Here is a 27831-nt window from a genome sequence, read left to right as displayed (position 1 = left end):
TGACCAAAAGCTCACATCTGACTTTTGCTGGCAGCAGTTCTGCTCGTGTGTATGGGGCTTTAGTCCCAAAGAGCACAGTCTGCAGAAATGGTATGTCTTCCCATGCCCTCAGGCTACACCTACCACTCAGGCTAAAAGTATATTTTCTTATGCATTAGAATGACACATATGGACGTAATTATGGGTCGTTGGATCGATCTATACTTTCCCTTCTAAAAACAAAACCACACAAAAAGCAAATGTGTCATATTGTTTATCCTTCCAACTGAACAGATGCAAAATACACATAGTCAGCCCCAGTAATTACAGAGCATGTATTGTTCATACAAAGACAAATGGCACGTGGCATAGACTAAAAATACATAATTTGTTCTTACAATATGTGCAAATTCAACGTCTTTAATTTTGTGAATAGATCTCACATGTGCAAAAAGCCATCACACTGATTTAACAGGTGTACATATTACTACAGCAATGTGATAGGTGTATTAACAGCAAGTAAAAAATATGTCACCAGTCTAAGCCCTTGTACACACGGTCGGACATTCCGACAACCAAATCCGTCGGATTTTTTCAGACGGATTTTGTCCGAAACTTTTGCATACACATGGTCGGAAAAAGTTGTCGGAAAATCCGATCGTTCAGAACGTGATGACGTAATTTCGTTACAATGGGACTACGTTCACGCTAGTAGCCAATAGCTTTGGTGTAGGAATTTGATCTGAGCATGCGTGGCACTTTGTCCGATCGGAATTCTCTACACATGATCGGACAAAGTCCGATCGGATCATGTTGTGGGAAAATTGTACCGACAAGTTGGAAAACTTGGTCCGTCGGATACTCCGACGGAAACAGTCCGATGGAGACCACACACAGTCGGATTATCTGACAAAACGGTCCGATCGGACACATTCCGTCGGAATCTCCGACCGTGTGTACAAGGGCTAACAGTTCTCATAGATGCTTTGCGTGCTTTGGCCTATGTGGTTTTTTTTGGGTGTTTAATATGTTTTATGTAGAAAACAAATGAAAAAGATGAATTTATCCAAAAGTACAAGACTATTTAGAAAAAGGCATTATAGTCATATTTTTTGGGTTAGAGGGGAGGGGAGAGGTCGCTTAAAAAATTAAAGTGCTTTACTTTTCCTCTAAATTAATAAAATTGTAAGTAGCTTTAGGCTGATGTCTCATGGGAGTTTCTGCCACTAGAGACCATCGCCAGTGGCAGGATCACTAAAAAGGCTGCCTTTGTGTCGAAAATAGAATTGCTCCCTCTGTAGCCACATGCAATGAGATGTCGCTGAATCTCAATCGTTAGCAATGGAAGTGACATCTTGCTGCTTCACCTACAAAGCATCTTAGTGATACTGCTGCTGGTGATTTTCGACAAACTGCCAGTGGCAGGGCTACTAAAAGAAAAGTCACCCATGTGTCATCAGCCTTAAGCTAAAAGCTGGCCATACATAGGCTGATGATCAGATGAAAATCCAAAGATGGGTGCCACACATGCTGCAATCTGATTTTACAAACTTTGCACAATGTCTCTTAGCTTTAACAAACTATGCAGTGTGAAGGCCTAAATACAGAATTTGTTCATTTTATATCCAGTCAAGAAGGCCTTGAAGTTACATTGTTGTTAAAGAAACTAAAGGGTATTGTGCAGTTTGAATGCAATGTTTGTGGCCAGCTAAAGAGTTGCTTACAACATTTTGAAATGACTCTGCACTTGATTCGCAACTAAGGACACTATATGGTCAAACGTTTATGGGCACCTGACCATCACAACTACATGACCCTCCATGGGAAAAAACACAGGCATTAATATAGAGTTGATTTGCAGCTGTAGCAGCTTCTAGTCCCCTAGAAAGACGTTCTACAAGATCTTGGAGTGTGTCTGTTGGAATGTTGACCTATTCAACCAAAGCTACATATATGAGTTCAGGGACTGATGTTGTATGAGAAGATCTGGCTTTCAGTAGGCATTCCAATTCTTACCAAAGGTGACTATTGGGGTTGAGGTTGGGACTTTGTGCAGGCCACCTCAGTCCTTGCAGACCAAACTCATCAAACCATGTCTTTATGGAGTGGGCTTTGTGCACAGAGGCAAATTAGTGCTGGAATAGAAAAAAACCTTCACCAAACTATTGCCACAGGGTTCGGAAGTGTACAATTATCTAACATGTCTTTATATGCTGTAGTAACAACAGTAAAAGTCAATAATTTGGAGATCTCTCTACAGACTTTTGGTCATATAATCTAGGTGTGATGGTCAGGAGTCCAAAAGCTTTTGGCTTTATAGTGTAATTGCTGATTAATCCAAAGGAGATAAGACTGCAGTCAGACTATAAAGTTTATGGTCAGCACCACTAAAACAACTCTGCACAAAATCGCAGTTAAGAAAAATAATGTCTCAGTTTGGTACTCTCCAACAAACTCACACACCCATCCCACATGCAACAGCAACTGAGCCTGACATCTGGCCGCACTGAGCTTTGAATTGTGGAAGGGTTGGTGCCACATGCAGGTACATTATGGTGCTACCAAACTAACATGCTACTTCTCAAAGTTTTGTAGGAAAAGAGAGTGCCTTGATATTGCTGACAGTCCAGATACAGTTTATTCCTCAGAGCAAAAATGTAAGAATATCCAATGCAATTTGGAGTTTTCATGGTTTGGCGATGTTGGACTGGATGTGGTGGTCTGAGTAAAAAGGTTTGAGAATCTTGAAGATAATATTGATCATTGGTTTAGCTGTTAGGCAGACCTTCCGCTTCCTTCTAAATTGTAACTAAAGGATTTGCAAACATTTTTGCCCAGACCTGCAATTCCAGTCCATCACCATTAATCCCTTATTAAAGTGGGGTACCCCCTAAAAAAAAAAATTAAAAGTCAGCAGCTACAAATACTGCAGCTGCTGACTTTTAGTGCTCATGCACACGGACGTTTTAAAAAACTGGCTGCAAAGCTAGCTCCGACGCCTGGAAAAATCGTCGTTAAAAACGTGATTTTTACCGCGTTTTGCATTGGCGTTCTTGCGCGTTTTTGCGCGTTAGCGTTAAGTAGCGTTTTTTAAGCAACACATCTCTTGGCTATAGCACTCAGAAAACAAAGAAAATATGTTGCGCGTTTTCCCGCGATTCGCGTTTTTACAGCTCTAGCTCCACGCCACGGAACGCACTGGTCCTGGGTTTTTTTTACAGCTTAAAAACGCCTATGCCATTTGCAGCTCAAAAATTCCTAGGTGGGCATGAAGCCATAGACTAACATGGACAGCCGTTTTTAAGCTGCAAAAAAAGCGGCTGTAAAAACGTCCGTGTGCATGAGGCCTTAATAATCGGACACTTACCTGTCCCAGGGTCCAGCGATGCGGGGGAAGAAGCCCCCTCTCGTTCCCCGCTCCGCTCGTGGCACCGTCATGCGTACTGTGGGCACCCGGCTGTAGCTTCACAGCCGGGCACCCACTGCGCATGCGCGAGCGGCGCAGGGCACCGTGATACGCCGTACAGTCACCTGGCACACGTGACAGGTCCCAGGTGAATGTGTGGCGCAAGGGGAAGTGATGTCACCAGCCCGGGCAAGGAAGAAGGCAGACTACGAGGGACCCCCTAGCAACAGGTATTTAGAGGTGAGTAAAAAAAATTTTTTTGACAATTATTTTTTTTTATTTTTTTAAGAATTTTAAGCAACTTTTTTTTTTTGGTGGCAACACCACTTTAAGAGGGCTCCTTGCAACCCATAAAACGGGTTGGCTGTTTTGTATACAATTACTGCGATTAAAAAAAAAAACTTCATCTAGAATGTCAACAATATATTGACAGTCTCTTTTTCTATAAACTTCAAGATGTTTTATTCTGTGTGCAAGTCAAGTGCCCTTTCTACATTTGAGAGCTGCCTTGTACAGAACTGTCACACCAGATTGTCATACTCAGCTATAATGGGGTCCAGCACTCCCACCTCTCCTTTTCATATTACTTTTCTTAGATATGACTCAGTACAGTAGAATTGGCCCTAAACCTTTTTTTTTTTAGTTCTGTGTGGAGTGGGCACTATTAAGATCCACACCAGATCTTTGCTGCAGTTCCTGACCCTTCATGGTGATTTTGCCCCATCTCTGTGAACAGAACTTCCTTGCCCGCTCTACCCACTTAGGACTGGAACCTCAGTCTATTCTTATGGAGAATCAACTACTTAAGCCTTGTACACACGATGAGAATATCAGACGAAAGACCGTCCGTTTATGTTTTTTTTTGCATACTAATCTCCATATCTAAAATGAAGAGATTGCTCAACTTACAAACTTTGGAAGTGATATAATGTAATGTATTGTATTTTCATACGAAAACTGTACTGCTTAAACGGAAATCGTACGATCTGAGAAAAATATGTTCGTCCCTTCGGATAATATCCGATTAACTGTTGTGATCCGCGCTCAAAAACTATGTACTAACGATCAGATTATCGTATGCTCGTAAGATTTTTTTCATATGAACGTGTGCACTAGGCTTTAGAAATACTGCAGGATTTCTTCATCCTCCACTTTTATTTCATTTCTGCTGCTGCAACAGGGGGAGTCTCCCTCCATCCTGCTGCATAAAATAAAAATAAAATGGTCCATCAAGAAAGTAAGACCTTCTTGTAATGGCTACAGCAGGTGGCAAATTTAGGAGGTTGCAGGATTCTTGAATTCAGATGAAATGATCACATTTTGCTAGGGGTAGTGATGAATCTCTTGGGAGACAAAATGGAAGGCTTTTACCTTAAATAAATATCTGCCAGTGTGTGGCCAGCATAATGGTCGAAATAGTTTCTAAAGGCAGATAATAATTTTAGTTTATTCTGATTAAAGAAACATTATACAGGTTGCAGGGTTGGTCTTGGAAACACTGATAGACGTGTTAAAATCCATAGTATAAGTTCAGAGGGTTTTGGCTTGGGTATCCGCATCGTTTCTGTTTCGTACAGCAAATTGGTGTACATCTGACCAGGCGTTGTTACAAAATGGTGGCAGCTTCTGCATCGCTACATCGAGGGTCTTTGATACCGATGATCAGATCGTTGCTCCTGCGTGAACCATGGACCAAAGACAGGATGTTTGTCTGGTCTAGCCGGTGTCCTTTCAATTCCAGGCCCTGGGTATCGTTTTCTGGAAAAGCACCTATTGACAAATATATTTTTATTATCATTTTTCAGAGAGACAGAAATACAAAAGATTGTCTAGTCATATTGCACTGATTGCCAACAGAATCTGGCCACAGTTTAAATGACAAGTGCATTTAACCACTTCAGCCCCGTTTCCTGACCAGAACACTTTTTGCGATTCGGCACTGCGTCGCTTTAACTGAAAATTGAGCGGTTGTGCAACATTATACTCAAACAAAACTGATGTCCTTTTTTTCCCCACAAATAGAGCTTTCTTTTGGTAGTATTTGATTGCCTCTGTGTTTTTTTTTTTGCACTATAAACAAAAAAAGAGCGACGATTTTGAAAAAAAAACATTATTTTTTACTTTTTGCTATAATAAATATCCCCCAAAAATATATATAAAAAAAAACATTTTTTTCCCTCACTTTATTAAGTTTATTCTTCTACATATTCTTGGTAAAAAAAATTGCAATGAGCGTATGATCGGTTTGCCCAAAAGTTATAGCATCTACAAAATAGGGGATAGATTTATAGTATTTTTATTATTATTGTTTTTTTTTTTACTAGTAATGGCAGCGATTTTTATCGTGACTGCGACATTATGGCAGACACATCGGACAATTCTGTCACATTTTTACAGCGATCAATGCTATAAAATTAGTGATCGAGGGGTTAACTGTGTTCCCTGGGAGGTGATTCTAACTGAAGGGGCAGGGGACTGACTGGAGGAAGTGACGGATCGTGGTTCCTAGCTAATAAGAACACACAATCTGTCACTCCTGTCAGAACAGAACAGGGAAGTGTGTGTTTAAACACACTCGTCCCCGGTCTCTCCTGCTCACGATCGCTCGTGGCCGGCGGTCATCACGACTGTCGGTCACAAGCATCGGCACCCCTGTGGTGCAGCGGGCACGCACATGCCTGCTATCCTGACCCTGCGAGCCGACATATAGCTGGGGAGCCAACCTGCCGCAGTAAAACTGCGGAGGCTGGTCCAGAAGCGGTTAAAGAATATGTCAACCCAGCATTTCAAGCACAGTCTTTCGTATCTGATTTTTTAAAACAAGACACATTAACCACTTGCCGACCACCACACACAAATGTACGTCAGCAGAAAAGCACAGGCAGGCAAATGTACGTCCTTTTAAATTTGCCGCCTATTGGGCGGGTGCGCCCGCCACTCGCTGCAGGAGCGTGCCCGTGGGTCCTGGAAACTCGATGTTCGCCAGTGACCCACGATTGCAGTGTGGAGAGGTAGAACAGGGAGATACCTATGTAAACAAGGCATTTCCCATTCTGCCTAGTTCCATGACAGAGATATACTGCTCCCTGTCATCAGGAGCAATGATTGCTGTCAGTGGAAGCCCATCCCTCCACAGTTAGAACACCTCCCTAGGACACACTTAACCCCTTGTGTTTAACCCCTTCCCTGCCAGTGTCATTTATACAGTAATTAGTGCATTTTTATAGCACTGATCGCTGTATAAATGACAATGGTCCCAAAATAGTGTCAAAAGTGTCTGATGTGTCTAACATAATGTTGTAGTCACGATAAAAATCGCAGATCACCGCCATTACTAATAAAAAATAAATGTATAAGAAAAATGCTATAAATCTATCCCCTATTTTGTAGACGCTTTAACTTTTGTGCAAACCAATCAATATACGCTTATTGTGATTTTTTGTTTACCAAAAATATGTAGAAGAATACATATCGGCCTAAGCTGAGAAAAAAAATAAAAAATTTCTATATATTTTTTGGGGATATTTATTATAGCTAAAAAAAGTTGTTTTTTTCAAAATTGTCACTCTTTTTTGTTTATAGCGCAAAAAAAAAAAAAAAAAAAAAACGCAGAGATGATCAAATACCACCAAAAAAAGCTCTATTTGTGGGGAAAAAAAAGTACGTCAACTTTGTTTGGGTGCAACATCGCACGACCGCACAATTGTCAGTTAAAGTGACGCAGTGCCGAATCGCAAAAAGTGCTCTGGTCAGGAAGGGGGTAAATCCTTCCGGGGCTGAAGTGGTTAAATGAAAATAATTAGTTCTGTTCACGTATGAGAACATTTTTGGAGTTTATCCCTTTGGAAATTTTCATTAACAAAGTCTGAATTGGATGTGGAAAGTTGTGTACACACTATACGAAAATCGACCGTTCGTTTCTCGTAAGGAATTTTTCTACTGATTTTCTTATAGTGTGTACCCCCCTTTTATAATTCACACACCCTTGCCACACTGCATAATCAGAAAATGTATGTCATACCACTGTTTCATGTTTCAGCTTTGCAGCTTCCTTTTTCACTTTTTTGCTCACTTGTATGTATTAGCATCATCAAATTGCAAATTAATTGTCCACGTAAGTGTCCTGCGACACAGGAAGCTGCAAAGCTGAAATAATAATTAATGGTGTCATCTAACTGGCTATTTACATATAGAAGTGAATTTGTTCTACTGCGAACCATTGATTGTTAAGAAAGGAAGTGTTGCATAATACATGTTTAAGGAAGCAGACCCTTCTAGAACAAATATTGAAGTTGATTATGGAGAATTCTTAGCAAAGTAAAATGAATGGCTTCTACCTTTAGCATAGTTGCAGTGTTTTATGGGCAACATTAGCATTTTACTGATTGCTTTTACTTGTTGCCCTTTAAAAATGCATACCTGGACAAGGGGTGGGCAGGAGGGGCAGCTGCTAGGGTTGCCACCTCATCCCTTTAAACCCAAACACATATGAATGACACAGGTTCTGAGGCTAATTAAATGCAGATAAGGCAACAAGTGAGTTTAATTACCACCTTAATCAGCCACAGAACCTGTGTAATTTATGTGTATTTGGGTTTAAAGAGGAAGTAAACCCTGGTAGGTGTTACTTCCTCTTTGTTTCCCTGCAAAGGTAAAGCATAATGGGCTACTATGCATCACATAGTAGCCCATTATGTGACACTTACCTGCAGGAGAAGCCTGCAATGTCCCCGTCTTCCTCGCTAGTAGCGAGCGTCCATTCTTCACCCCTCTTCCTTCCGGGGCCGCGAACTCCGGCTCTGTGAATGGCCGGAGCCGCGTGACGTCACTCCCGCGCATGGGAGCCACCTTTAACGGCATGGCCCAAGCTAGAAACGGCACAGCGTGCCCTTTCTAACTCCGGTGCACGCGCAGAAGAAAATGCTGTGCGACGATTTGCAAATATCTCCTAGACCGTGCAGGTCTGAGAGATATTTCAAGCACCTACAGGTAAGCCTTAATCTAGGCTTACCTGTAGGTTAAAGTGGTTGTAAAGGGTTTACAAGCACTTTAAAGGGATGAGGTGGCAACCGGACACCGTGGAATAATGTGAGGAGGGGGCACAATGAGGAGATTGGGGGGAGGGCATTTGTGCTGGGGGGGACTTGGGTGGCAGCAGGGGGTAAGAATTGTTCTAGGAGGCATAGGTGTGCGCAGCTTATTGTATTAGGGTGTGCACCTCAAAGCTCCAACATGTATGCCTTTGTGACATATTAACTGGCCTCTTCCCCACTCGTCATCCTAAAACATTGGGGGGGGGGGGAGCAGGTGAGCACAGAGAGGGACCTGGGCAGCAGAAAGAAAAGGAACTGGGACAAGAGGGGTGGCATACATTGGTACTAATCCTCTGTATTTTCCTCCTGTGGCAGCTGAATATCGGTGAGAGGAAGAGGAGCAGAAGCCTACTTTCAGCTGCTGCAGAAGAAAATACAGATCGGTCCATTAATTTACACTCTAGCCGCCTATCCTGTCCTGGTTCTGGGGGTCGGCAAGTAAGGATCGCGGCTTACTTGTCACCTGCCCACAATTGATGGGTTGCCAACTACAGGATTAGGATGTGCCCAGGCACCTGACACACCCTTGCACACGCCTATGCTAAGAGGAGAAATTTTGTGTACTAGGAAAGGTGATTTGGAGGATTTGTGTTGGGAGGGGGAATGTTGTAAGAGGATTTGTGCTATAAGGGGAGATTTGCGGTGTTTGTGCTAGAAGAGGTGATATGGTAAAGGGGGGAGGCAATTGGTACTAGGAGGTAATTTTTCTTTGGGAGGGGATTTGTGCTAGGAGGTGAAATGTATGTGGGGAAGGGGGATTTGTGCTGGGAGGGGGGATTTGGAGTGGGAGAAGAGGATGTGTACCCAAAGGGGAAATTTGAGGGGTAGAGAAACTGTTCTAGGAGGAATGATTTTTTCTGGGGGGAGGGGGTGGGATTTGTGCTGGGGGATTTCAGCAGGGGATGGGGCGTATTTTTCCTGGGAGATGGGTAAATTTATGCTTAGGTGGTAAGCACCCTGAGACACATAGGGATTTATTTACTAAAATTGAAGAGTGCAAAATCTGGTGCAGCACTGCTTAGAAACCAATCAGCTTGCAGGTTTTAGCCCTCGTCTGAACTCGCATGATTTCAAAGAGGGCTAATTTCATTGCGGGGGTGATTTGAAAGACATCTGTGTGGGCTCATGTATAGATGTCGATTGACATTGTCCCCGAAGTTACCAAAAGTAGTGCAGGAATTACTTTTGGAAATCGATGCGGCACCACAAAGTTGGCGTTGCACCGATTTGGACGGTGCAGTTTCCGGCAAATCACATGTCAAATTGGCCCGATGTGAATGGGGGCTTATTGCCAAAGCTTAATTGAACAAGCTGAAGTTAGAAGATGATTGGTTACTATGCACAGCTGCGTCAGATTCTGAGTGCTTTTTAACTTTTTTTTACTTTTTTTTTGTAAATCTGCACCATAGTGTTTGTACATCTTAGCCCTTGTACACACGGTCGGACATTCCGACAACCAAATGGATTTTGTCCGAAACTGTTGCATACACACGGTCGGACAAAGTTGTCGGAATGTCTGATCATTCAGAACGTGATGACGTTATTTCGTTACGACGGGACTACGTTCAGGCTAGTAGCCAATAGCTTTGGTGTAGGAATTTGATCTGAGCATGCGTGGCACTTTGTCCGATTGGAATTCTCTACACATGATCGGACAAGGTCCGATCGGATCATGTTGTCGGAAAGTTTTATAGCCAAGCTGGAAAACTTTGTCGGTCAGATATTCCGACGGAAACAGTCAGATGGAGCCCACACACTGTCGGATTGTCCGACAACGTGGTCCAATCTGACATTTTCCATCGGAATGTCTGACCGTGTGTACAAGGGCTTAGGGTGGCGCAGTGTGGCATGTTCACCCTGAGCTCCAGATGACCTTGTCCCGGCACTGCATACTGTACATCATGGACATACTTTTCACCTGGCAGTTAGATCATGCCTGCACAGTAAACAGCCCTCTTGTTTCTAAGGTCATCTAAACACAGTAGAATATATACAGTACTATGGACAACTCACTATCAATTTGCAGGAGGTTAGTCTCGAGGTCTGGATGCAGCCGTCCTTCAGATATGCTATCGCTCAAATTCTTGTTAAATGATAAAACATTTAGAAGGACCTGTAAATAAAAAAAAATTAAGCTGGATAGTAATTTAACTAAGAAATAAATAAATAAATCAATAAATAAATAAAGACTTTTTAGGACTGGAGCACATTTTCTACTTTAGTTAGTTTAGTTGCTTAGTTGACCTGCAGTCTTCCACACATGTTCCTTTGCATTAGAAGCCTTTTGATGATAACACCCTCTCATATTTATGGCCATCAGAAACCTTCTAAGCCCTTGTACACATGGTCGGAGATTCCGACAACCAAATCCGTCTGATTTTGTCCGACGGATCTTGTCCGAAACTATTGCATACACACGGTCGGACAAAGTTGACGGAAAATCCGATCGTTCAGAACGTGATGAGGTAATTTCGTTACGATGGGACTACGTTCAGGCTAGTAGCCAATAGCTTTGATGTAGGAATTTGATCTGAGCATGCGTGGCACTAGGTCCGATCGGAATTCTCTACACATGATCGGAGTATGTCCGATCGGACCAGTTTGTCGGAAAATATTTCCAGCAAGTTGGAAAATTTGGTCCAACGGATATTCCGACGGAAACAGTCCGATGCATACCACACACAGTCGGATTATCCGACAAAACGGTCCGATAGGACACATTGCGACGGATTCTCCGACCGTGTGTACAAGGGCTAAAGCTTCATAATAGCTCACAAATGTCTGGATTAGCATCAGCTGAATCATCCACTGATTTCTTGTATCTTTTGGAGAATCCATTAAGTGAGATTTCCATCAAGTAATTTGTGCCTCTATCCCTCTATCAAACAAGGGCGTTACTGTCCTGCAGGTTAACTATTGAATTATTTCTTTCATTCTACATTATAGAAAATCTACAATGACAACGTTAGGCCTTCAGTTGTCTCTGTAATAGCTACCACAGGACAAGGGGGAAATCATGCAGCCATATGCCCTGAAAATAAGAAACCCCCATGTGATTCAATGTCTGGGTATAGAGAACGCACATTTTGAATCGTTTAGGGACTTTGGCCTTTAACCACTTCCCACCCGGCCAATGCATATATACGGCCGGGTGGGAGCCGTCTACTCCTGATAGGACGTTCAGGAACGTCCTTCAGGAGTAGCGGGATCGCGCGCGCGCGTGCCCGCGCAGCGGCGCGATCCCGATGTGCTCGTGTCACCCGGACACGGCACATCTCAGATCGGCAGGAGGGCTCTGTGATTGGCCCTCCTGATCACATGACGGCCGTGTCCAATCACGGCCGTCATGTGATGTAAACAAACAGCCGGTTGCTAGGCAATCGGCTCTCCTCTCCTCACACGGAAGTCACCGCTGAGGAGAGGAGAGCAGAACGCTGCAGCCGGCTGATGATCAGTGAGTATGGGCTGCTTTTTACAGCTTTTTACTCACTGATCATCAGTGTAGTGTAAACACACAACACACCACACAGTACAAACACAGTCCCCACATATGTCCCCAAAACACACATGTCCCCAAAACATACATGTCCCCAAATAATAAAAACACATGTCCCTAATAATAAAAACATGTCCCCCACATATGTCCCACTAAAATCACATGTCCCAATGATTATCTGCACACATATGTACGTGATCACCTGCACACATATGTACATGATCATTTGCGTACATATGTCCGTGATCACACAAACCAATTATTATACACTTAACGGAATTTTTTTTACCAAAAACATGTAGCAGAATACATATTGGCTTAAATTTATGACAAAATTTGATTTTATTGGATTTCTTTTCAAATAGAAAAAAGAAAATATTGTTTTTTTTCCAAATTTCCGCTTTTTTGCGCTTATATCGCAAAAAAAAAACCGGAGTCGTGAATAAATAACACCAAAATAAAGCTCTATTTGTGCGAACAAAATGATAACAATTTCATTTGGGTACAGTGTAGCATGACCGCGCAATTGTCACTGAAAGCGCTAGAGCGCTGAAAGCTGAAAATTGGGCTGGGAAGGAAGGGGGTGAAAGTGCCCTGTATTGTAGTGGTTAAACAGCCTTACACAAAGAACAGAATGCCAATAGTTTAAATGGAAATCCTGAAGGCCCTGAAATTGGTATACCTCAGGTTGCCGGTGGTAGAGCTCTGATGAAAAGGGTTTACATTTGAAGTACATAAACTACTTCTGCACCATTAAGGCAGCCCTTATGTTGGTTGTGAGGGTTCGAAATTCATAGATTTGTACCTATTGTTCTGAGAGATTTTGGATGTTATGGATTTTAATATGCATGGCATACTGTATGTATTTACATTGAGTAAATTTGTGAGTACAAGACATTTATTTGAACAACATTTTTGGAGGATTTTACACTATGCTGGTAATCTCTCTGTTCATTATTCAGTGTCCCATATTAGTTGTGCTAATACTAAACCTCTTAATTTTGGGAGTTATGAGCGGGACAACCCAACACCACCACTCCACCACCATCATTCTGACTCTGGTTGCCTGACAGTGTTAATTTTGATGTCAAATTTCGATTTAGTCTTGTGCTGCGTACACACGACCGGACTTTCCGGCAGAAAAGGTCCAACAGGATAATTTCATCGGATAGTCCGATCGTGTGTGTGGGCTTGTGCGGACTTTTTTTTTTCAAAAAGTCTGAAGGACCTAGAATTAGAACATGTTTTAAATCTTTCCGACGGAATCAATTCCTATCGGGAAAACCGTTTGTCTGTATGCTAGTCCGACGGACCAAATACCAAAGGGCAGCTGCTGGCTACTGAACTTCTTTTTCTAGTCCCGTCATATGCCATTGCGTTCAAAACGAACAGACTTTGGTGTGATCATGTGTAGGCAAGTCCGTTCGGTCTGGAAACTCGGTCAGAAACTCTGGAAAAACGGAAAGTCTGGTTGTGTGTATGCGGCATCAGTCATAGTTTTTTTAATACAATGGCATTTTAGTTTTAGTCGTATTTTAGTCATCTGAATTGTTTTAGTTTTAGTCATATTTTAGTTGACTAAAATCGAATGGGTTTTGTTAAGTTGTAATGCATTATTTAAGCATCTCTCTAGAATTTCCACACTCATTATATACTCCTGGAGTAAAAATCGAATAACATGTTATTATTTATGGTAATAAGGTTTGAACATGCGCTACAGACACAGCCGCCTGTCAGTGTCCATCAGTGCCGCCTGTCAGTGTCCATCAGTACTGAATATCAGTGCTGCCTATTGGTGCCCGTCAGTGCTGCATATCAGTGCTGCCTATCAGTGCCCATCAATTCTACATATCAGTGCCTCCTCATTAGTGCCCATCAGTGCCAACTCATCAGTGCCCATAAGTGCTGCCTCATCAGTGCCGCCTCATCAGTGCCCGTCAGTGAAGGGGAAAACAAAATGTTATGACAGAAACTAAGAAAACTTTTTTTTTCAAACATTTTGGTCTTTTTTAGTTGGTTTAGCAAAAAAATAAAAACCCCAGAGGTGATCAAATATCCCCAAAAGAAAAATTATAAAAATGTAGTTTGGGTACAGTGTTGCACAACTGCACAATTGTCATCCAAAGTGTGACAGCGCTAAAAGCTGAAAATTTGTCCTGGGCAGGAAGGGGCAAAAGTGCCTGGTATTTAATGGTTAAACTTTAATGTGCTATTATTATATGCTGGGGATGGAATCGTGTTGCTGATTTAGAAAAGGCCAGCAGAGCAGTGTTAATTTTGTCGTCAAATTTCAATTTAGTTTTAGTCATAATCTTTTGACTAAAATACCATTTTAGTTTTAGTCATCGGAATTGTTTTAGTCGTATGTTAGTGAACTAAAAGCAGAACCATTTTCAGTTGCTTTACAAACCAGCTGACTTAGGGCCGGTTCACACTGCGAGCCGCGGCGAGGCGTCTCCGACTTCCTCGCCGCGACTTGCAGGGGGGGTCAGCGGCGACTTGCAGAGGACTTCTGCATAGAAGTCAATGCAAGTCGCCCCCGAAGTCGCCCCGAAGTAGTACAGGAACCTTTTTTCTGAGTCGGAGCGACTCGAGTCGCTCCTCTCAGAACGGTTCCATTGTACTCAATGGGGACAACTTGCGGGAGCGAGGCGAGGCGAGCCGTGTCGCCTCGCCTCGCGCCGCAGTGTGAACCGGCCCTTAATCATTTGTCAAGCAGGCAAGGTGTTGGGTTTACCTTGATTTTTTCTTTAGAACAATACCAATATAAACAGTGATATATGTTAAAAAGGCTATGGGTCTTATAAAAAAACAGTCATACTGTCAAACCTGAGTAATGCCAGAGAGTGCCCGTTCTCCATTTGATCCTCCGAGGGAAAGGTAGGTACCACAAAGACCTTGTGCAGGCCTCACCACAGTGGGAAGCAGGAAAGAGAGGGGCCTTTTCCCAGGTTCAACAATGTTCTGCTGCAGATAAAACAAGCAAAATAATAGCCAGACCTGCAAGTCCCACATATGTAGCAGCTCAGCAAAATAAAGTACAGTAAAACCTTGGACTGCGAGCATATTTTGTTCCAGAAACATGCTTGTAATCCAAAGCACTTGTATATCAAAGCGAATTTCCCCATAAGAAATAACGAAAGCTCAGATGATTTGTTCCACAACCATTTATTCATAGGTCCTTCAGTTTATAGTCCATATAAAAAGATTATACCAATGTGATAGATTGTGTAACCATAAAATGTTCATCCACAAATAGAAGCCTCCACAAGAGGTTTAGAAGCAAAATCCATCAGGAGCTACAGAGTATAAAAGAGAAGAGAGGCGCCTCTAAGTGTAGCAATATGTTGCTAAATGCTGTACCTTCATTAAATGTAACCATATTGCTACACTTAGAGGCGCCTCTCTTCTCTTTTATACTCAGTTGTGACATGATGCTACTTGTATATGAAGATATCGCTTGTATATCAAATCAAATCAAACCCTCAATTCCCGAAACTTGTGTTGCATACACACGGTCGGACAAAGTTGTCGGAAAATCCGATCGTTCGGAACGTGATGACGTTCGTTCGTTACGACGGGACTACGTTCAGGCTAGTAGCCAATAGCTTTGGTCTCGTAATTTGATCTGAGCATGCGTAGCACTTTGTCCGATTGGAATTCTCTACAAACGATTGGACAAAGTCCGATCGGATCATGTTGTCGGAAAATTATATATCCAGCTCTCAAACTTTGTTGGTCGGACATTCCGACAGAAAAAGTCAGATGGAGCCCACACACGGTCGGATTATCTGACAACACGGTCCGATCGGACATTTTCTGTTGGAATGTCCGACCGTGTGTACAAGGGCTTACAGGAGTGAATTTCCCTTCCTAGGGGTAGATTTCCTCTCACTTCTTGTTTTCTCCGAGTCGTATGTAAGCTGGTAAACTGGGTGTTTGTAACTCAGGGACTGCCTGTATTGGCAGAACTTTTTTATTTTATTTTGGATAGCGCAAGGGAGGGTTAACCTCTTCATGCTGGCTCCTCACAGGCCTTTAAGAAGTTTAGGGTCCTGGGAGGCGGAGCAGAGTTTAAGATCCCGTGACCGCCAGGATTGTCTGTCACGGCGGTCATGTGATCCGAAAACTCCAGATCGCAAGCAACAATCAGGACCTTTTTCGGTTAGGTGCCAGTAACTGTGCCGGGAGTGCGCTCTTGGTACAGCTGTATTGACTGCAATGCACGCAAATATGCAGCCCGGCACTGAGAGACCGCATATGTGCGTGCGGCTGCCACAAAGGGATTAAAACCCCTGTCAGATTTCTTTTTGCCGTTTGTGTTCCATTGCAGAGATTTCCCTTCACTTCCTGTCCCATAGCTAAACAGAAAGTGAGAGGAAGTCCCTGCAAATTAAGGGAAATACTTGGGGATCACCAGAACTAGTGTCCCCATTGGACGATTTCCCCTTTATTACTTTTCTGGCGGCAACCCAAAATTTGTGATTTTCTTTTATTTTCACTTCTATGATAAAGGCAAACAAGACAAAGACAGTGATACCTTGGTTCAAGAACTTAATTCGTGAAACGACTCTGGTCGCGAACCGAATTTGTTGCAAACCGAGGCAAATTTTTCCATAGGGTTCAGTGTAAATCAGGTTAATCCGTTCTGAACTTTTTCTTTTGTTTTTGAACCACAAAAATATTAAACAAAGTACAGTATAGTATAAAGAGAGAGAGAAGACTAACCTTGCTTGAGACAACTTCTGGCATGGAGAAAGGTGAGTGGGAGGCGGTTATTGTTCAGAGGGAGAGTCCCCCTCCATAACGATATTGGGGAAATCTCCTTCAGGGGTTTCCTCTCTTCTTTGTCTCTTAGCCGCAGGCTCAGTTTTTGTGAAAAATCTGTCCAATGTCATTTGTCTTTTCCTGCGCTGCATAACCCTCCGGAAATGAGAGACCATATTATTGTTCATCAGATTTAACACTCTGTTCGTTACAGTTATGTTGGGGTGGTGCTTCTCAAAAAAATCATGGCACTCCATTCTTCAATAATAGATGTTATGGCATCACTGCTATGAATGCTCCTCTATAAGCGCCTTCTGCTGCTCACTGTAGAGTTCATAAAGTTCTTCCGTGGTCAACTCCTCCTTATGTTCCTCAACAAGCGCCTCTGTCTGCACCATTGATGTCCCAACCCATACTGTTGTCCATGGACACAATCTCCTCCACTTCCTCTGTATTAGACCCTTCAAAGTCATGTTCAGTGACACATTCTGGCCAGGGCCGTCTTTAATATTGATTGGACCCTGGGCAAAACTTTTCTCGGGCCCCCACCCCCCATGCAGTTTTGCTCTCCGCCTGCTCTGAGACATACAATAAATAGCAGCTAGACTCAAAATCAGTTTACTGAATCAAATCAGGCAGCTATTGCGATTGGTTGCCAGAGGTTACAGTGTATCATTACCGCTCACTGACTGGTTGCTAGAGGTTACAGCACACATTACAGCTCACTGATTAGTTGCTACAGGTTACAGCACATGATTTCTGCTTGTTGAGATTACTGTACAGTAATACTGCTCACTGATTCATTGCTAGAGGTTACAGCACATCAACTCCTCACTCCAGGGGTCATGCTATACATATGGATGCCGCCTTTATTTACATATCTATGCAGATATTTACATATGAATGCTGGTTATTTACATGTAAACACAGGGTCTGCAGGTGAGTCATCTGTACACAACAATAGGGCAGAGCTGGGCAGCATTAGTAGCAACACTTCACACTGAGATATCAGGACACAGCAAGAGACAAGGAAATTTAAACTGGGATAGTTGGCAAGTATGAGGCAGCTGCTTTGGGCCCCACAATAATGACAGGGCCCAGGGCAGCTGCCCCTTTTGCCCTGCCTTAAAAACGGCCCTGATTCTGGCCACAGTTTTCTCCAGGCTGAGTTTAAGGTTCGGTGAGTGACATCTTCCCAAGCTTTGTCAATGACGTTAATACAGCAGAGAACATTGAAATTTTTCCTCCAGAATTCTTTCAGACTGAAGGATGTATCTTAAAACAACTAGCGAAGAGCGCCTTTGTGTACAGCTTCTTGAAGTTGCAGATCACTTGCTGGTCCATGGGCTGCAGAAGAGGTGTCGTTTTAGGGGGGAGAAACTTGACCACTGTGAAGTCATGCTCATCGTCCATATCATCCACCAAGGCTGGAGGGTGTGCTGGGGCATTGTCCATCAGAAGGCACCCTTTGGGCAATTGGTTGTCAGAAAGATATTTTCTTAGGCCGCGTACACACGGGCGGATTGTCTGCCCAACTAAGTTCGTCAGACAATCCGACAGACAGTCCGTTCAACTTTTGAATGAACGGACTTGACCACCAGGGCCGCTGATAAGCCAGTACAATTGGCCCTGTCGTACCGGGCCCAGCCAGCAGGGGGGGCCCGGGCAATCTGAGCAGAGAATGATAGAAAAAAATATATATATATTTCTCCAGCCAGCACGAGATGAGTCTGACCACCGGAGAGGTGAGGAGCGGCAGGCGCCACTCAGAGGCTGGAGAGGAGGAGGAGAACACTTTCCAGACAGTGAGTAAACTCAAGGCAGGGGTTGACTTCAGTTTAACAGCACCGACGGCAGGTAGCCTGCATGTGTGACTTGCTCACATTCCACTCACATCTCTGCTCATGTCCCTTGTGTCAGTGAGGAGAACAGCACCATGGAAGCCTCTCCTACACTGCTATCTACAGATTTTTGCCTCCCAGCAGGATGTCAAACCAATTGGTCTGCTGCTCTGTCATTCAGAGCTGCACCGCCTCCTCCTGACCTCCAGTCTGTGCAGGAAATACAATGTGCAGCCTGGAGATTTAAATGTCTGCTGAAGCAAGAGTGGTAAGAGCCAGTGGCCTCACTTGTTATAGCTGTACACTCAACCCTGTTTACCATCAATGGTGTACTGTGATGGAACATGTGGGCAGAGGGGTGCACTGAGGGAACACATGTGTAGTGATGACACATATGTACATGAGGGGAAAGCAATGGAACATGTGTACAGTGACAGAACATGTGTGCAGAGGTGTACAATGATAGAACATGTATGAAGAGGTGTACAGTGATAGAACATATGTGAAGAGGTGTACAGTGATAGAACATATGTGAAGAGGTGTACAGTGATAGAACATATGTGAAGAGGTGTACAGTGATAGAACATATGTGAAGAGGTGTACAGTGACAGAAGATGTGTGCAGAGGTGTACAGTGATAGAACATGTGTGAAGAGGTGTACAGTGATAGAACATGTGTGAAGAGGTGTACAGTGATAGAACATGTGTGAAGAGGTGTACAGTGACAGCACATGTGTGAATAGGTGTACAGTGATAGAACATGTGTGAAGAGGTGTACAGTGATAGAACATGTGTGAAGAGGTGTACAGTGACAGCACATGTGTGAATAGGTGTACAGTGATAGAACATGTATGAAGAGGTGTACTATACTTCATATAATGGGGGGCCCCCTGTGTGTCCTGCGAACAGTGTACTCATAATGGGCGACCCCCTGTCATGTCATGTGGATGGGGGAGATTTAACTCCTTATATTGAGACCCCTGTGTGTCCTAACTCACTGGGAAGCAGCCAGGGCTGGGGCTGAAGGAGGGACCAGGGGCAGGACCAGGGGTGGGGCTGAAGGAGGAACCAGGGGCGGGGCTAAAGGGGGCCCCGTCAGGTGGGCTGTAGGGGGCCCAATGATTTCTATCAGCGGCCCTGTTGACCACACACGATGAACAGACAGTCCGCTGAAAACTTGCGCGATGACGTGTACAGCATGTACGACGGGACTAGAAAAACGACGTCCAATACACTGCAATGCAACCTTCGGCCGTGTAAATCCTTTCTGAGCATGCGCCATACTTAGTCCGTCCATACTTAGTCACTTTCTTGTCACCTCCATTACCGCTCTGCACTTTCTTGTCACCTGCATTACCACTCTGCACTTTCTTCTTACCACCATGCTTTTTCTTTGGAGCCATACTGAATGTCCAGTACAGTACAGTGTGTGATAAAAAGCACACAAAAAAACTTTACAGCAAGTGTGTACAGGGATGTAAAGTACAGTACTGTACAGTATGTGCTAAAAAACACACCAAATAGCTTCTCAACATTTCTCATCACTGTAAGTACTCTTTCAGTGTCTCTCTGTGACCACAATCTCACCTACAGGAAGTCGCAACTATGTGCCAGAGCAGGAAAGATGGAGTTTGCGTATCGAAGAACATTTTTGTGAACGCTTCTGTTCGTGAACCAAGTTGTACGTGAACAGAAGCGTTCATGAATCGAGGTATCACTGCATACAGCAGTGATGGCGAACCTTGGCACCCCAGATGTTTTCAAACTACATTTCCCATGATGCTGATGCACTCAGTGTGGTTGAGCATCATGGGAAATGTAGTTCCAAAACATCTGGGGTGCCAAGGTTAGCCATCACTGGCATAGAGGGTGAACCTCTTAATGGGGGCACAGACAGTAATAAAAACTGACAGGTGTTCTAATTCCTCTGCACTATATCCAAAACTAAAACAAAAGTTTTGCCTTTAGTTATACTTTCAGTTACATTTTTTTTTTGTTGTTTGTGTCTGATCGTGGAGAATTGCTCCTTTACTACCTGCCCAAAACACACAGCAAAAAGTGAGAGGAAATCCCTCCTAAGCCGGCCATACATGGGTCAAATTCCGAACGAATTTTCTTTTGAAAATCTTAAATTTCATGTGTTTTGTGATCCAATGGTGCCACCATTGATTTTGAAATTCGACCAACCAAGCTTCAATTTCACCTCATGTTGCTACAGAAAATAATTTCCGTGGCCAGGAGTATTCTTTTCATTCCAGGTCACAGCTCATGCACATTTCTTTTTCAATTTTTTTTTTTGCACGATTCTCCTATCATTGGTTAGAAATTAGTTTGTTTTTCCAAAAATTTCCAACATGCCCAATCACTCAAATTCAATGGCCGTGTGAAAATCGACCCACTAATGGTGCGAAATTCGAAAGAAAATTCTTAGTTATGATTTTTATAAGAAAATTATTTCGGAATTCGACCCCAGTATGGCTGCCTTACGATACAATAGCTGTCATTGATACAGGTTTCCCCGCTGGAAGATATTCCCTCTATACCTGTCTTCGTTACAACTGTAAAATTTTGGATTTCACATTACGTTCTATCCAGTGGCAATGGTCACCAGGACAAAGAGAGAAGATGAATCTCCTGCTGGGACACAGCTGGGACACAGACACAGCAATAAAAAGTAAATACGTTTCTAAACTTTCCTTAGGCTGCTTTCACATTAGCGTGTCTCCAAAGTTTCACGATTTTCAGTGCGACTTTGGATCGTGACTTTAATGCGACTTTTGGTTTCAATTTTAATTCGACTTTACATTCTATAAAAGTCGCATCAAAAGCTGCACCAAATTAGTGCAGGTAACTTTTGAAATTTGCTGGGACTTTAAATTGCACTGATTTAAACAGGTGCCATCGAAAAGAATGGTGTGTGATTTGTCATGCGACTTTGATGTCCTGTGACAAATCCCCCATTTGTGAATGGACTCTTAAGGCCCATACACACGATCTGACTTTGACAACAAACATGCAAATTAGCTGATTTAAGGTAACATCCGACCGTGTGTACGCTCCATTGGACAAACATTTTCGGTTTTCATTGGACTTTTGTTGGCAGTGCGAACGGACAAACTTTCCGGCAACAAAAGTCCGACAGAGCAAAGTCTCAACACGCATGCTCAGAACCAATGGAAAAGATCAGACAATACAGAAGTTGACCAAAGGTGGCAGTAAAGAGCAGAAAAGCCATGTGATTTGGTGAAAGTTGGCTGAAAATGTCCTGCCTTGTGTATGCAATACAAGTTCACGGCCGACGCCCTTTGTACATAAATCCACAGGGAAGTTTGTACAAAGTCCGATCGTATGTATAAGGCTTTTCTCTGTCCAAAGGTAGAAAATATTTTGGCTTTAGTTACACTTTGAAAGTAACTACATTGTCAAATATACCCAATGTCGTAGTTGTGGGGCAAAAAGTATCACTTACAGGATTTGGGGAAGAGCTATCATTGCTCTTATTGCTCCAAGAAAAGTCCAGGATCTGGCTGTTGAGAAGGATCCCCGATTCAGTCATGATCAAACTGCCAAATGGACGATTTAATGAGCTACAGGAAGAAAAGACATGAAAGGAAATAAGAAAAGAGTTGTGTTCTCTCTGGCAGCCTGTGCCACAATTACTCACCTGACCACAGCCACAATAAAGTCATCAGGACCAATCACTAAAGCCTGGCTAGCAGATGGACCGACGTGCAGGGTATTGAAGGGCGCATAATCCTTAGGGTTGGCAGCATGAGATTCATTGATCTTTTTCCGGAAGAAGCTGGATTCCGCCTTACTGACAGAAGAGAATTTGTGTAAGATCAAAAAAAAAAAAAGTCTATATAAGTCTGCCAAAACTTATGTTTTAGCCCTCATTCACACCAGTATGACTTGTCATACAATTTGACAGTTCTAAATCTCATGACAAGTTGCACTTCATTGAAGCATTCAAATTTCTGCGACTTTGAAAAAGGTTCCTGCACGACTTTTTGCAGATTTAATTGCGACTTGCATAGACTTCTGTTGCACGAATTTGAAAGCTGCAATGAAATCGGCAGTGAAAATTGCACTGTGTAGCTTTGAAATTGCGTTGAAGTGGTGCAATTTCAAAGCCGCACCGGTGTGAACGGGGGCTTAGAGGGAACCAGTCAAGTATCGTCATTTGCATGAATCAGAATGACCACTCTTGAAGGCCAGCTGAAATAATGGTTTGAAATTGTAGGGAGTGCATTTCCACTAAGAAAAAATAAAATACACTCACCTGTCCCGGGGTCCAGCGATGCCGAGGCCGATCGATCGCTCGGCTCTCGGCTGCTGCCGCCACCATTCTAGGTGAGGGAATCAGGAAGTAAAGCGCTGCGGCTTCACTTCCAGGTTCCCTACTGCGCATGCGCGAGTCGCCCAGCACAATAGGAATTGTCGGCGCTGTCTCTGGGACCCGTGTGTGTCCCAGCAGACAGCGCACAGGGGCAGGAAATGGTGTAGACTCCCATGGGAGTCTATGCCCGGAAGTGGGTGTAAATACCTGTCTTTGACAGGTATCTGCACCCCCCTCCCCCCTGAAAGGTGCCAATTGTGACACCGGAGGGGGGGAGGGTTCCGATCAGCGGAAGTTCCACTTTAGGGTGGAACCCCGCTTTAACAGAGGGGCCCTGGAGGTGGGAGCAGAGGGGGACTTTTATTTCATTTTTGGGGTGAAGTGGGGGGGGGGGTCGGTTGGGTACAGGCATGGTTGGCGGGAGGGGGGGTTGGGGGCAACAGGTAAGTTTTGTACTTACTGTGAATGTTCTTAGCTTAAAAATGAAAAGTAATGCAGCCACCAAATCTAAAGATCGTTGAAGAGGAAGTAAAGGCTATTTAAAAAAAAAAATGCAACCTGCAAGGCAAAGGCATAATGGGCTAGTATGCATAGAATACTAGCTCATTATGAATAACTTACCTGAGAACGAAGCCCCCGAAGTGGTCCTCCGTCTTCACGTTCACCGCTGCCATGTTCGCCGCTGTCATGTATCCCGCTGTGATCCGCCGGAGCCACGATGACGTCACTCCCGTGCATGCGCACGGGAGCCGACACAATGCACCTGCATGCGCCGTAGTCAGCGGTGGCTGTCTTTTTGTAAATATCTCCTAAACCGTATAGGTTTAGGAGATATTTCTTGGACCTACAGGTAAGCCTTAATCTAGATCTTACAACCACTTTAAGTTGCAATATATTACATTTTGGGTTTCGTCTTTAGTTATCCTTTAAATCGGAATTAAACCCAAAACCAAAAATGTATGTTATCGCAACTTACCAATCATTAGATGTGGAGGTTGCATTAGTTTTCTTCTCTTTGGATTTTTTTCTGTTTGTTTCACCTGGTGATCTGGCCAGTAACACACCACCAGTATTAGTGAGACACAACTCTAGAGGAAAGAGAACAGGAGGCACAGCAGACAGCAGCATTGTTAGTCTGGGGGGAAAGGGTAGTGTTAAATGTATTAGCAGATTTAGATACACTAACAAAGTGAAGCCAAACTCCAGCTCATATTTTATAATCAGTTACAGCAGTTTTTTCCTTTTGGGATAAAGGTTAAAAAAAAGGTATAAAAATTGAACATTTTAATTAACCCCGCCAGTGTTAAGTGGTTTGTCTCATCCATGTAAACTGATACATTCTGCTGGAGAGCTTGAGCTTGTGAAAAACAGACTTGCTGCCTGGATCACCAAAGGAAAATAGAAGAAAGAAAGCCTAAAAAAGGAAACTAATGCAACCATCACATCCAAGAACTGGTAAGCTGCAATATAATAAATGTTTGCCTTTATGTTTAGTGCTGCTTTAATAATTACATACGCGCATGCAGTTATAGAGATTTGTCACTAGAGGTAGCTGTTGCTATGGTATTTATTTTAATACTAGATACTGTATATCACTAAATTTACTTGATCATTTTTTTAATTGTATTAAAAGTAAATCTGAAAATGATTTTTCTCCCTAAAACAACCGTCAACGGTCAACCCCCTGCAGGGACCAGCAGAAATTACTCACAAATACTGTATGGCAACTGTCTGAAAAGCTGAACTCCATGTAAATAGCTAAATACAAAGCTGAAATACATAGACATGAGATGCTGTCAAAAGCAGGCTCCAGTGCACAAAAGACAACATAGGCAGGCTGATGACAACATAGCCAGGCTGATGACCTCACTATTCTCTACAGCAGTTAGGCAGTACAGCTTGGTCCACACCAGATACCAGCATGTGAAGTGGGTGTTAACCTCAGACATGAAATATGAACAAAGCATATCCCTCTATAGTGTGTACTTTGCTGCTCTGCTATCAGCATGTATCACTTCTAACGAGTTTTCCTGACACCATGAGAAAAAAGGTGACAGGGGAGGGACCTTCCGCAGATTGACAGGCTCAGCTCTGTTCCTGTAAGCTGTGTGGATGGGGGTGTGTCTCTTCCCTCCAATCAACTCTCCTCTCTGAACTCTGCAGAGTGTAACTTCAGCACTCCACCCCCTTTTTTCCAAACTCTCACACAAGCTTTATAAATTCCGGACTTTGAACGGATGTAGAGAGGAGAAGTCTGCAGATACAGTGGTGTGAAAAAGTGTTTGCCCCCTTCCTCATTTCCTGTTCCTTTGCATGTTTGTCACACTTAAGTGTTTCGGAACATCAAACCAATTTAAACAATAGTCAAGGACAACACAAGTAAACACAAAATGCAATTTGTAAATGAAGGTGTTTATTATTAAAGGTGAAAAAAAATCCAAACCATCATGGCCCTGTGTGAAAAAGTGATTGCCCCCCTTGTTAAAACATACTATAACTGTGGTTGTCCACACCTGAGTTCAATTTCTCTAGCCACACCCAGGCCTGATTATTGCCACACCTGTTCACAATCAAGGCATCACTTAAATAGGAGCTGCTTGACACAGTAAGGTCCACCAGAAGATCCTTAAAAGCTACACATCATGCCGAGACCCAAAGAAATTCAGGAACAATTGAGAAAGAAAGTAATTGAGATCTATCAGTCTGGAAAGGGTTATAAAGCCATTTCCAAAGCTTTGGGAATCCAGCGAACCACAGTGAGAGCCATTATCCACAAATGGCGAAGACATGGAACAGTGGTGAACCTTCCCAGGAGTGGCCGGCCGCCCAAAATGACCCCAAGAGCGCAGCGACGACTCATCCAAGAGGTCACAAAAGACCCCACAACAACGTCCAAGGAACTGCAGGCCTCACTTGCCTCAGTTAAGGTCAGCGTTCATGCCTCCACCATCAGGAAAAGACTGGGAAAAAATGGCCTGCATGGCAGAGTTCCAAGGAGAAAACCACTGCTGAGCAAAAAGAACATCAAAGCTCGTCTCAATTTCTCCACAACACATCTTGATGATCCCCAAGACTTTTGGGACAACATTCTGTGGACCGATGAGACAAAAGTGGAACTCTTTGGAAGGTGTGTGTCCAAGTATATCTGGCGTAGAAGGAACACTGCATTTCATAAAAAGAACATTATACCAACAGTAAAATATGGTGGTGGTAGTGTGGTGGTCTGGGGCTGTTTTGCTGCTTCAGGACCTGGAAGACTTGCCGTGATAAAAGGAACTATGAATTCTGCTGTCTACCAAGAGATCCTGAAGGAGAATGTCCGACCATCTGTTCGTGTACTCAAGCTGAAACGAACTTGGGTTCTGCAGCAGGACAATGATCCTAAACACACCAGCAAGTCCACCACCGAATGGCTGAAGAAAAACAAAATGAAGACTTTGGAGTGGCCTAGCCAAAGTCCTGACCTGAATCCTATTGAGATGTTGTGGTATGACCTTAAAAAGGCCGTTCATGCTCGAAAACCCTCTAATGTAACTGAATTAGGACAATTCTGCAAAGATGAGTGGGCCAAAATTCCTCCAGGATGCTGTAAAAGCCTCATTGCACGTTATCGCAAACGCTTGGTTGCAGTTGTTGCTGCTAAGGGTGGCCCAACCAGTTATTAGGTTTAGGGGGCAATCACTTTTTCACACAGGGCCATGATGGTTTGGATTTTTTTTCACCTTTAATAATAAACACCTTCATTTACAAATTGCATTTTGTGTTTACTTGTGTTGTCCTTGACTATTGTTTAAATTGGTTTGATGTTCCGAAACACTTAAGTGTGACAAACATGCAAAGGAACAGGAAATGAGGAAGGGGGCAAACACTTTTTCACACCACTGTAGATACAACTTATGTAGGAGTGTTTGTTTCATCTCTGTGTATCAACTGAGGATAGTCCTTTCACTGGGTATATGTAAGGGTTTACAACCACTTTAAGGTTCAGTCTATTCACCAGCCCCATTCTTTTACATGGCCAAGCTAGCCCCATAGATATTACTGTATATGCAGCCTAGCTGCATTACAGTAGTAGATAACGAGGGCTCAATTGGGTTAAATCAGGTGAATGGAGGAATGTTTCTGGAAGAAACCAATTATATATTTATACATTTTATATATTCATACAGTTTATATATTTATAAGAGAACATTTATAAAAAAAAAAAAATGCAAAGCCATTTGTTCTTTGAATACTGCATTTACATTTGTTCTGTGAGAATGGGGGCAAAAATAAATGTTAGGCTTATTTCTCTCCATGTCGAATGCTATTTATTAATATGAAAATACCATATTATGGCCACTAGATGGAGCTGTTGAGCATAGGAAATACATAATAATTTAATATGGTTGTCTGCACCAGCCAGTAATCATAATGTGGTATTTTCCTAAATTACTACATTGTTTATAAATGATAAAGATTTGACCTGGGGACCAAATAGCCTAATAACATTTGTTTATGTCCTCATTTGCATACAACAAATGTACATGCAGTTTAACGGGACAAATACGGTAGCTCTGCAAAATGGGGTCACAGACCACAATAAAAACTTGACAGAAGTATTTACTCTATCGAATACTGAAAAAAATAAAAAGATTTGGGCTGGATTTGGGGTTTAAGTGAAAGTGAATGATGCATATAACACATAAATAGTAGTATTCACCTTATTAACTCTGTAACGTAGCCAGTGACAGTAAGGTCAAATGAAGGATCGCCCAGATTGCTGGCACAGCCTAGAGCAATTTTTAATGCCTGTAGTTTAGAAAAAAAATCAAATCAAATATATTGTATATATAAACATATTACACACACAGGGCAGCCATCAGAAGTACAGCTTTAGGCCTGGGATTCCCTGGGTCTGAGCATTAACAT

General features: G+C 43.0%; 1 protein-coding gene across 4 annotated transcripts in view; it reads right to left on the bottom strand.

Moving 5' to 3' along the window:
- Window positions 1-237: 237 nt before the first annotated feature.
- GGT7 (gamma-glutamyltransferase 7) overlaps window positions 238-27831 on the bottom strand; it is a 91720-nt gene continuing 64126 nt past the window's right edge. For 3 of the 4 annotated variants that reach the window (XM_077459134.1, XM_077459137.1, XM_077459136.1), the window contains exons 10-15: window positions 27623-27711; window positions 22246-22398; window positions 22051-22168; window positions 14804-14941; window positions 10492-10591; window positions 238-5155 (exon numbers count right to left, since the gene is read on the bottom strand). In XM_077459134.1, coding sequence (XP_077315260.1) covers window positions 4992-5155; window positions 10492-10591; window positions 14804-14941; window positions 22051-22168; window positions 22246-22398; window positions 27623-27711 — 762 coding nt within the window. In that variant the 3' untranslated portion in view covers window positions 238-4991. The remainder of the gene's footprint in view (window positions 5156-10491; window positions 10592-14803; window positions 14942-22050; window positions 22169-22245; window positions 22399-27622; window positions 27712-27831) is intronic. The other variant, XM_077459135.1, reaches the window with a different exon arrangement.

This window comes from Lithobates pipiens, unplaced genomic scaffold (genome assembly GCF_037356315.1).
Source record: "Lithobates pipiens isolate NorthernLeopardFrog02 unplaced genomic scaffold, aLitPip1_a1.2 Scaffold_28, whole genome shotgun sequence".
Taxonomy (NCBI): domain Eukaryota; kingdom Metazoa; phylum Chordata; class Amphibia; order Anura; family Ranidae; genus Lithobates; species Lithobates pipiens.
This window is presented reverse-complemented; position numbering and strand designations above follow the sequence as displayed.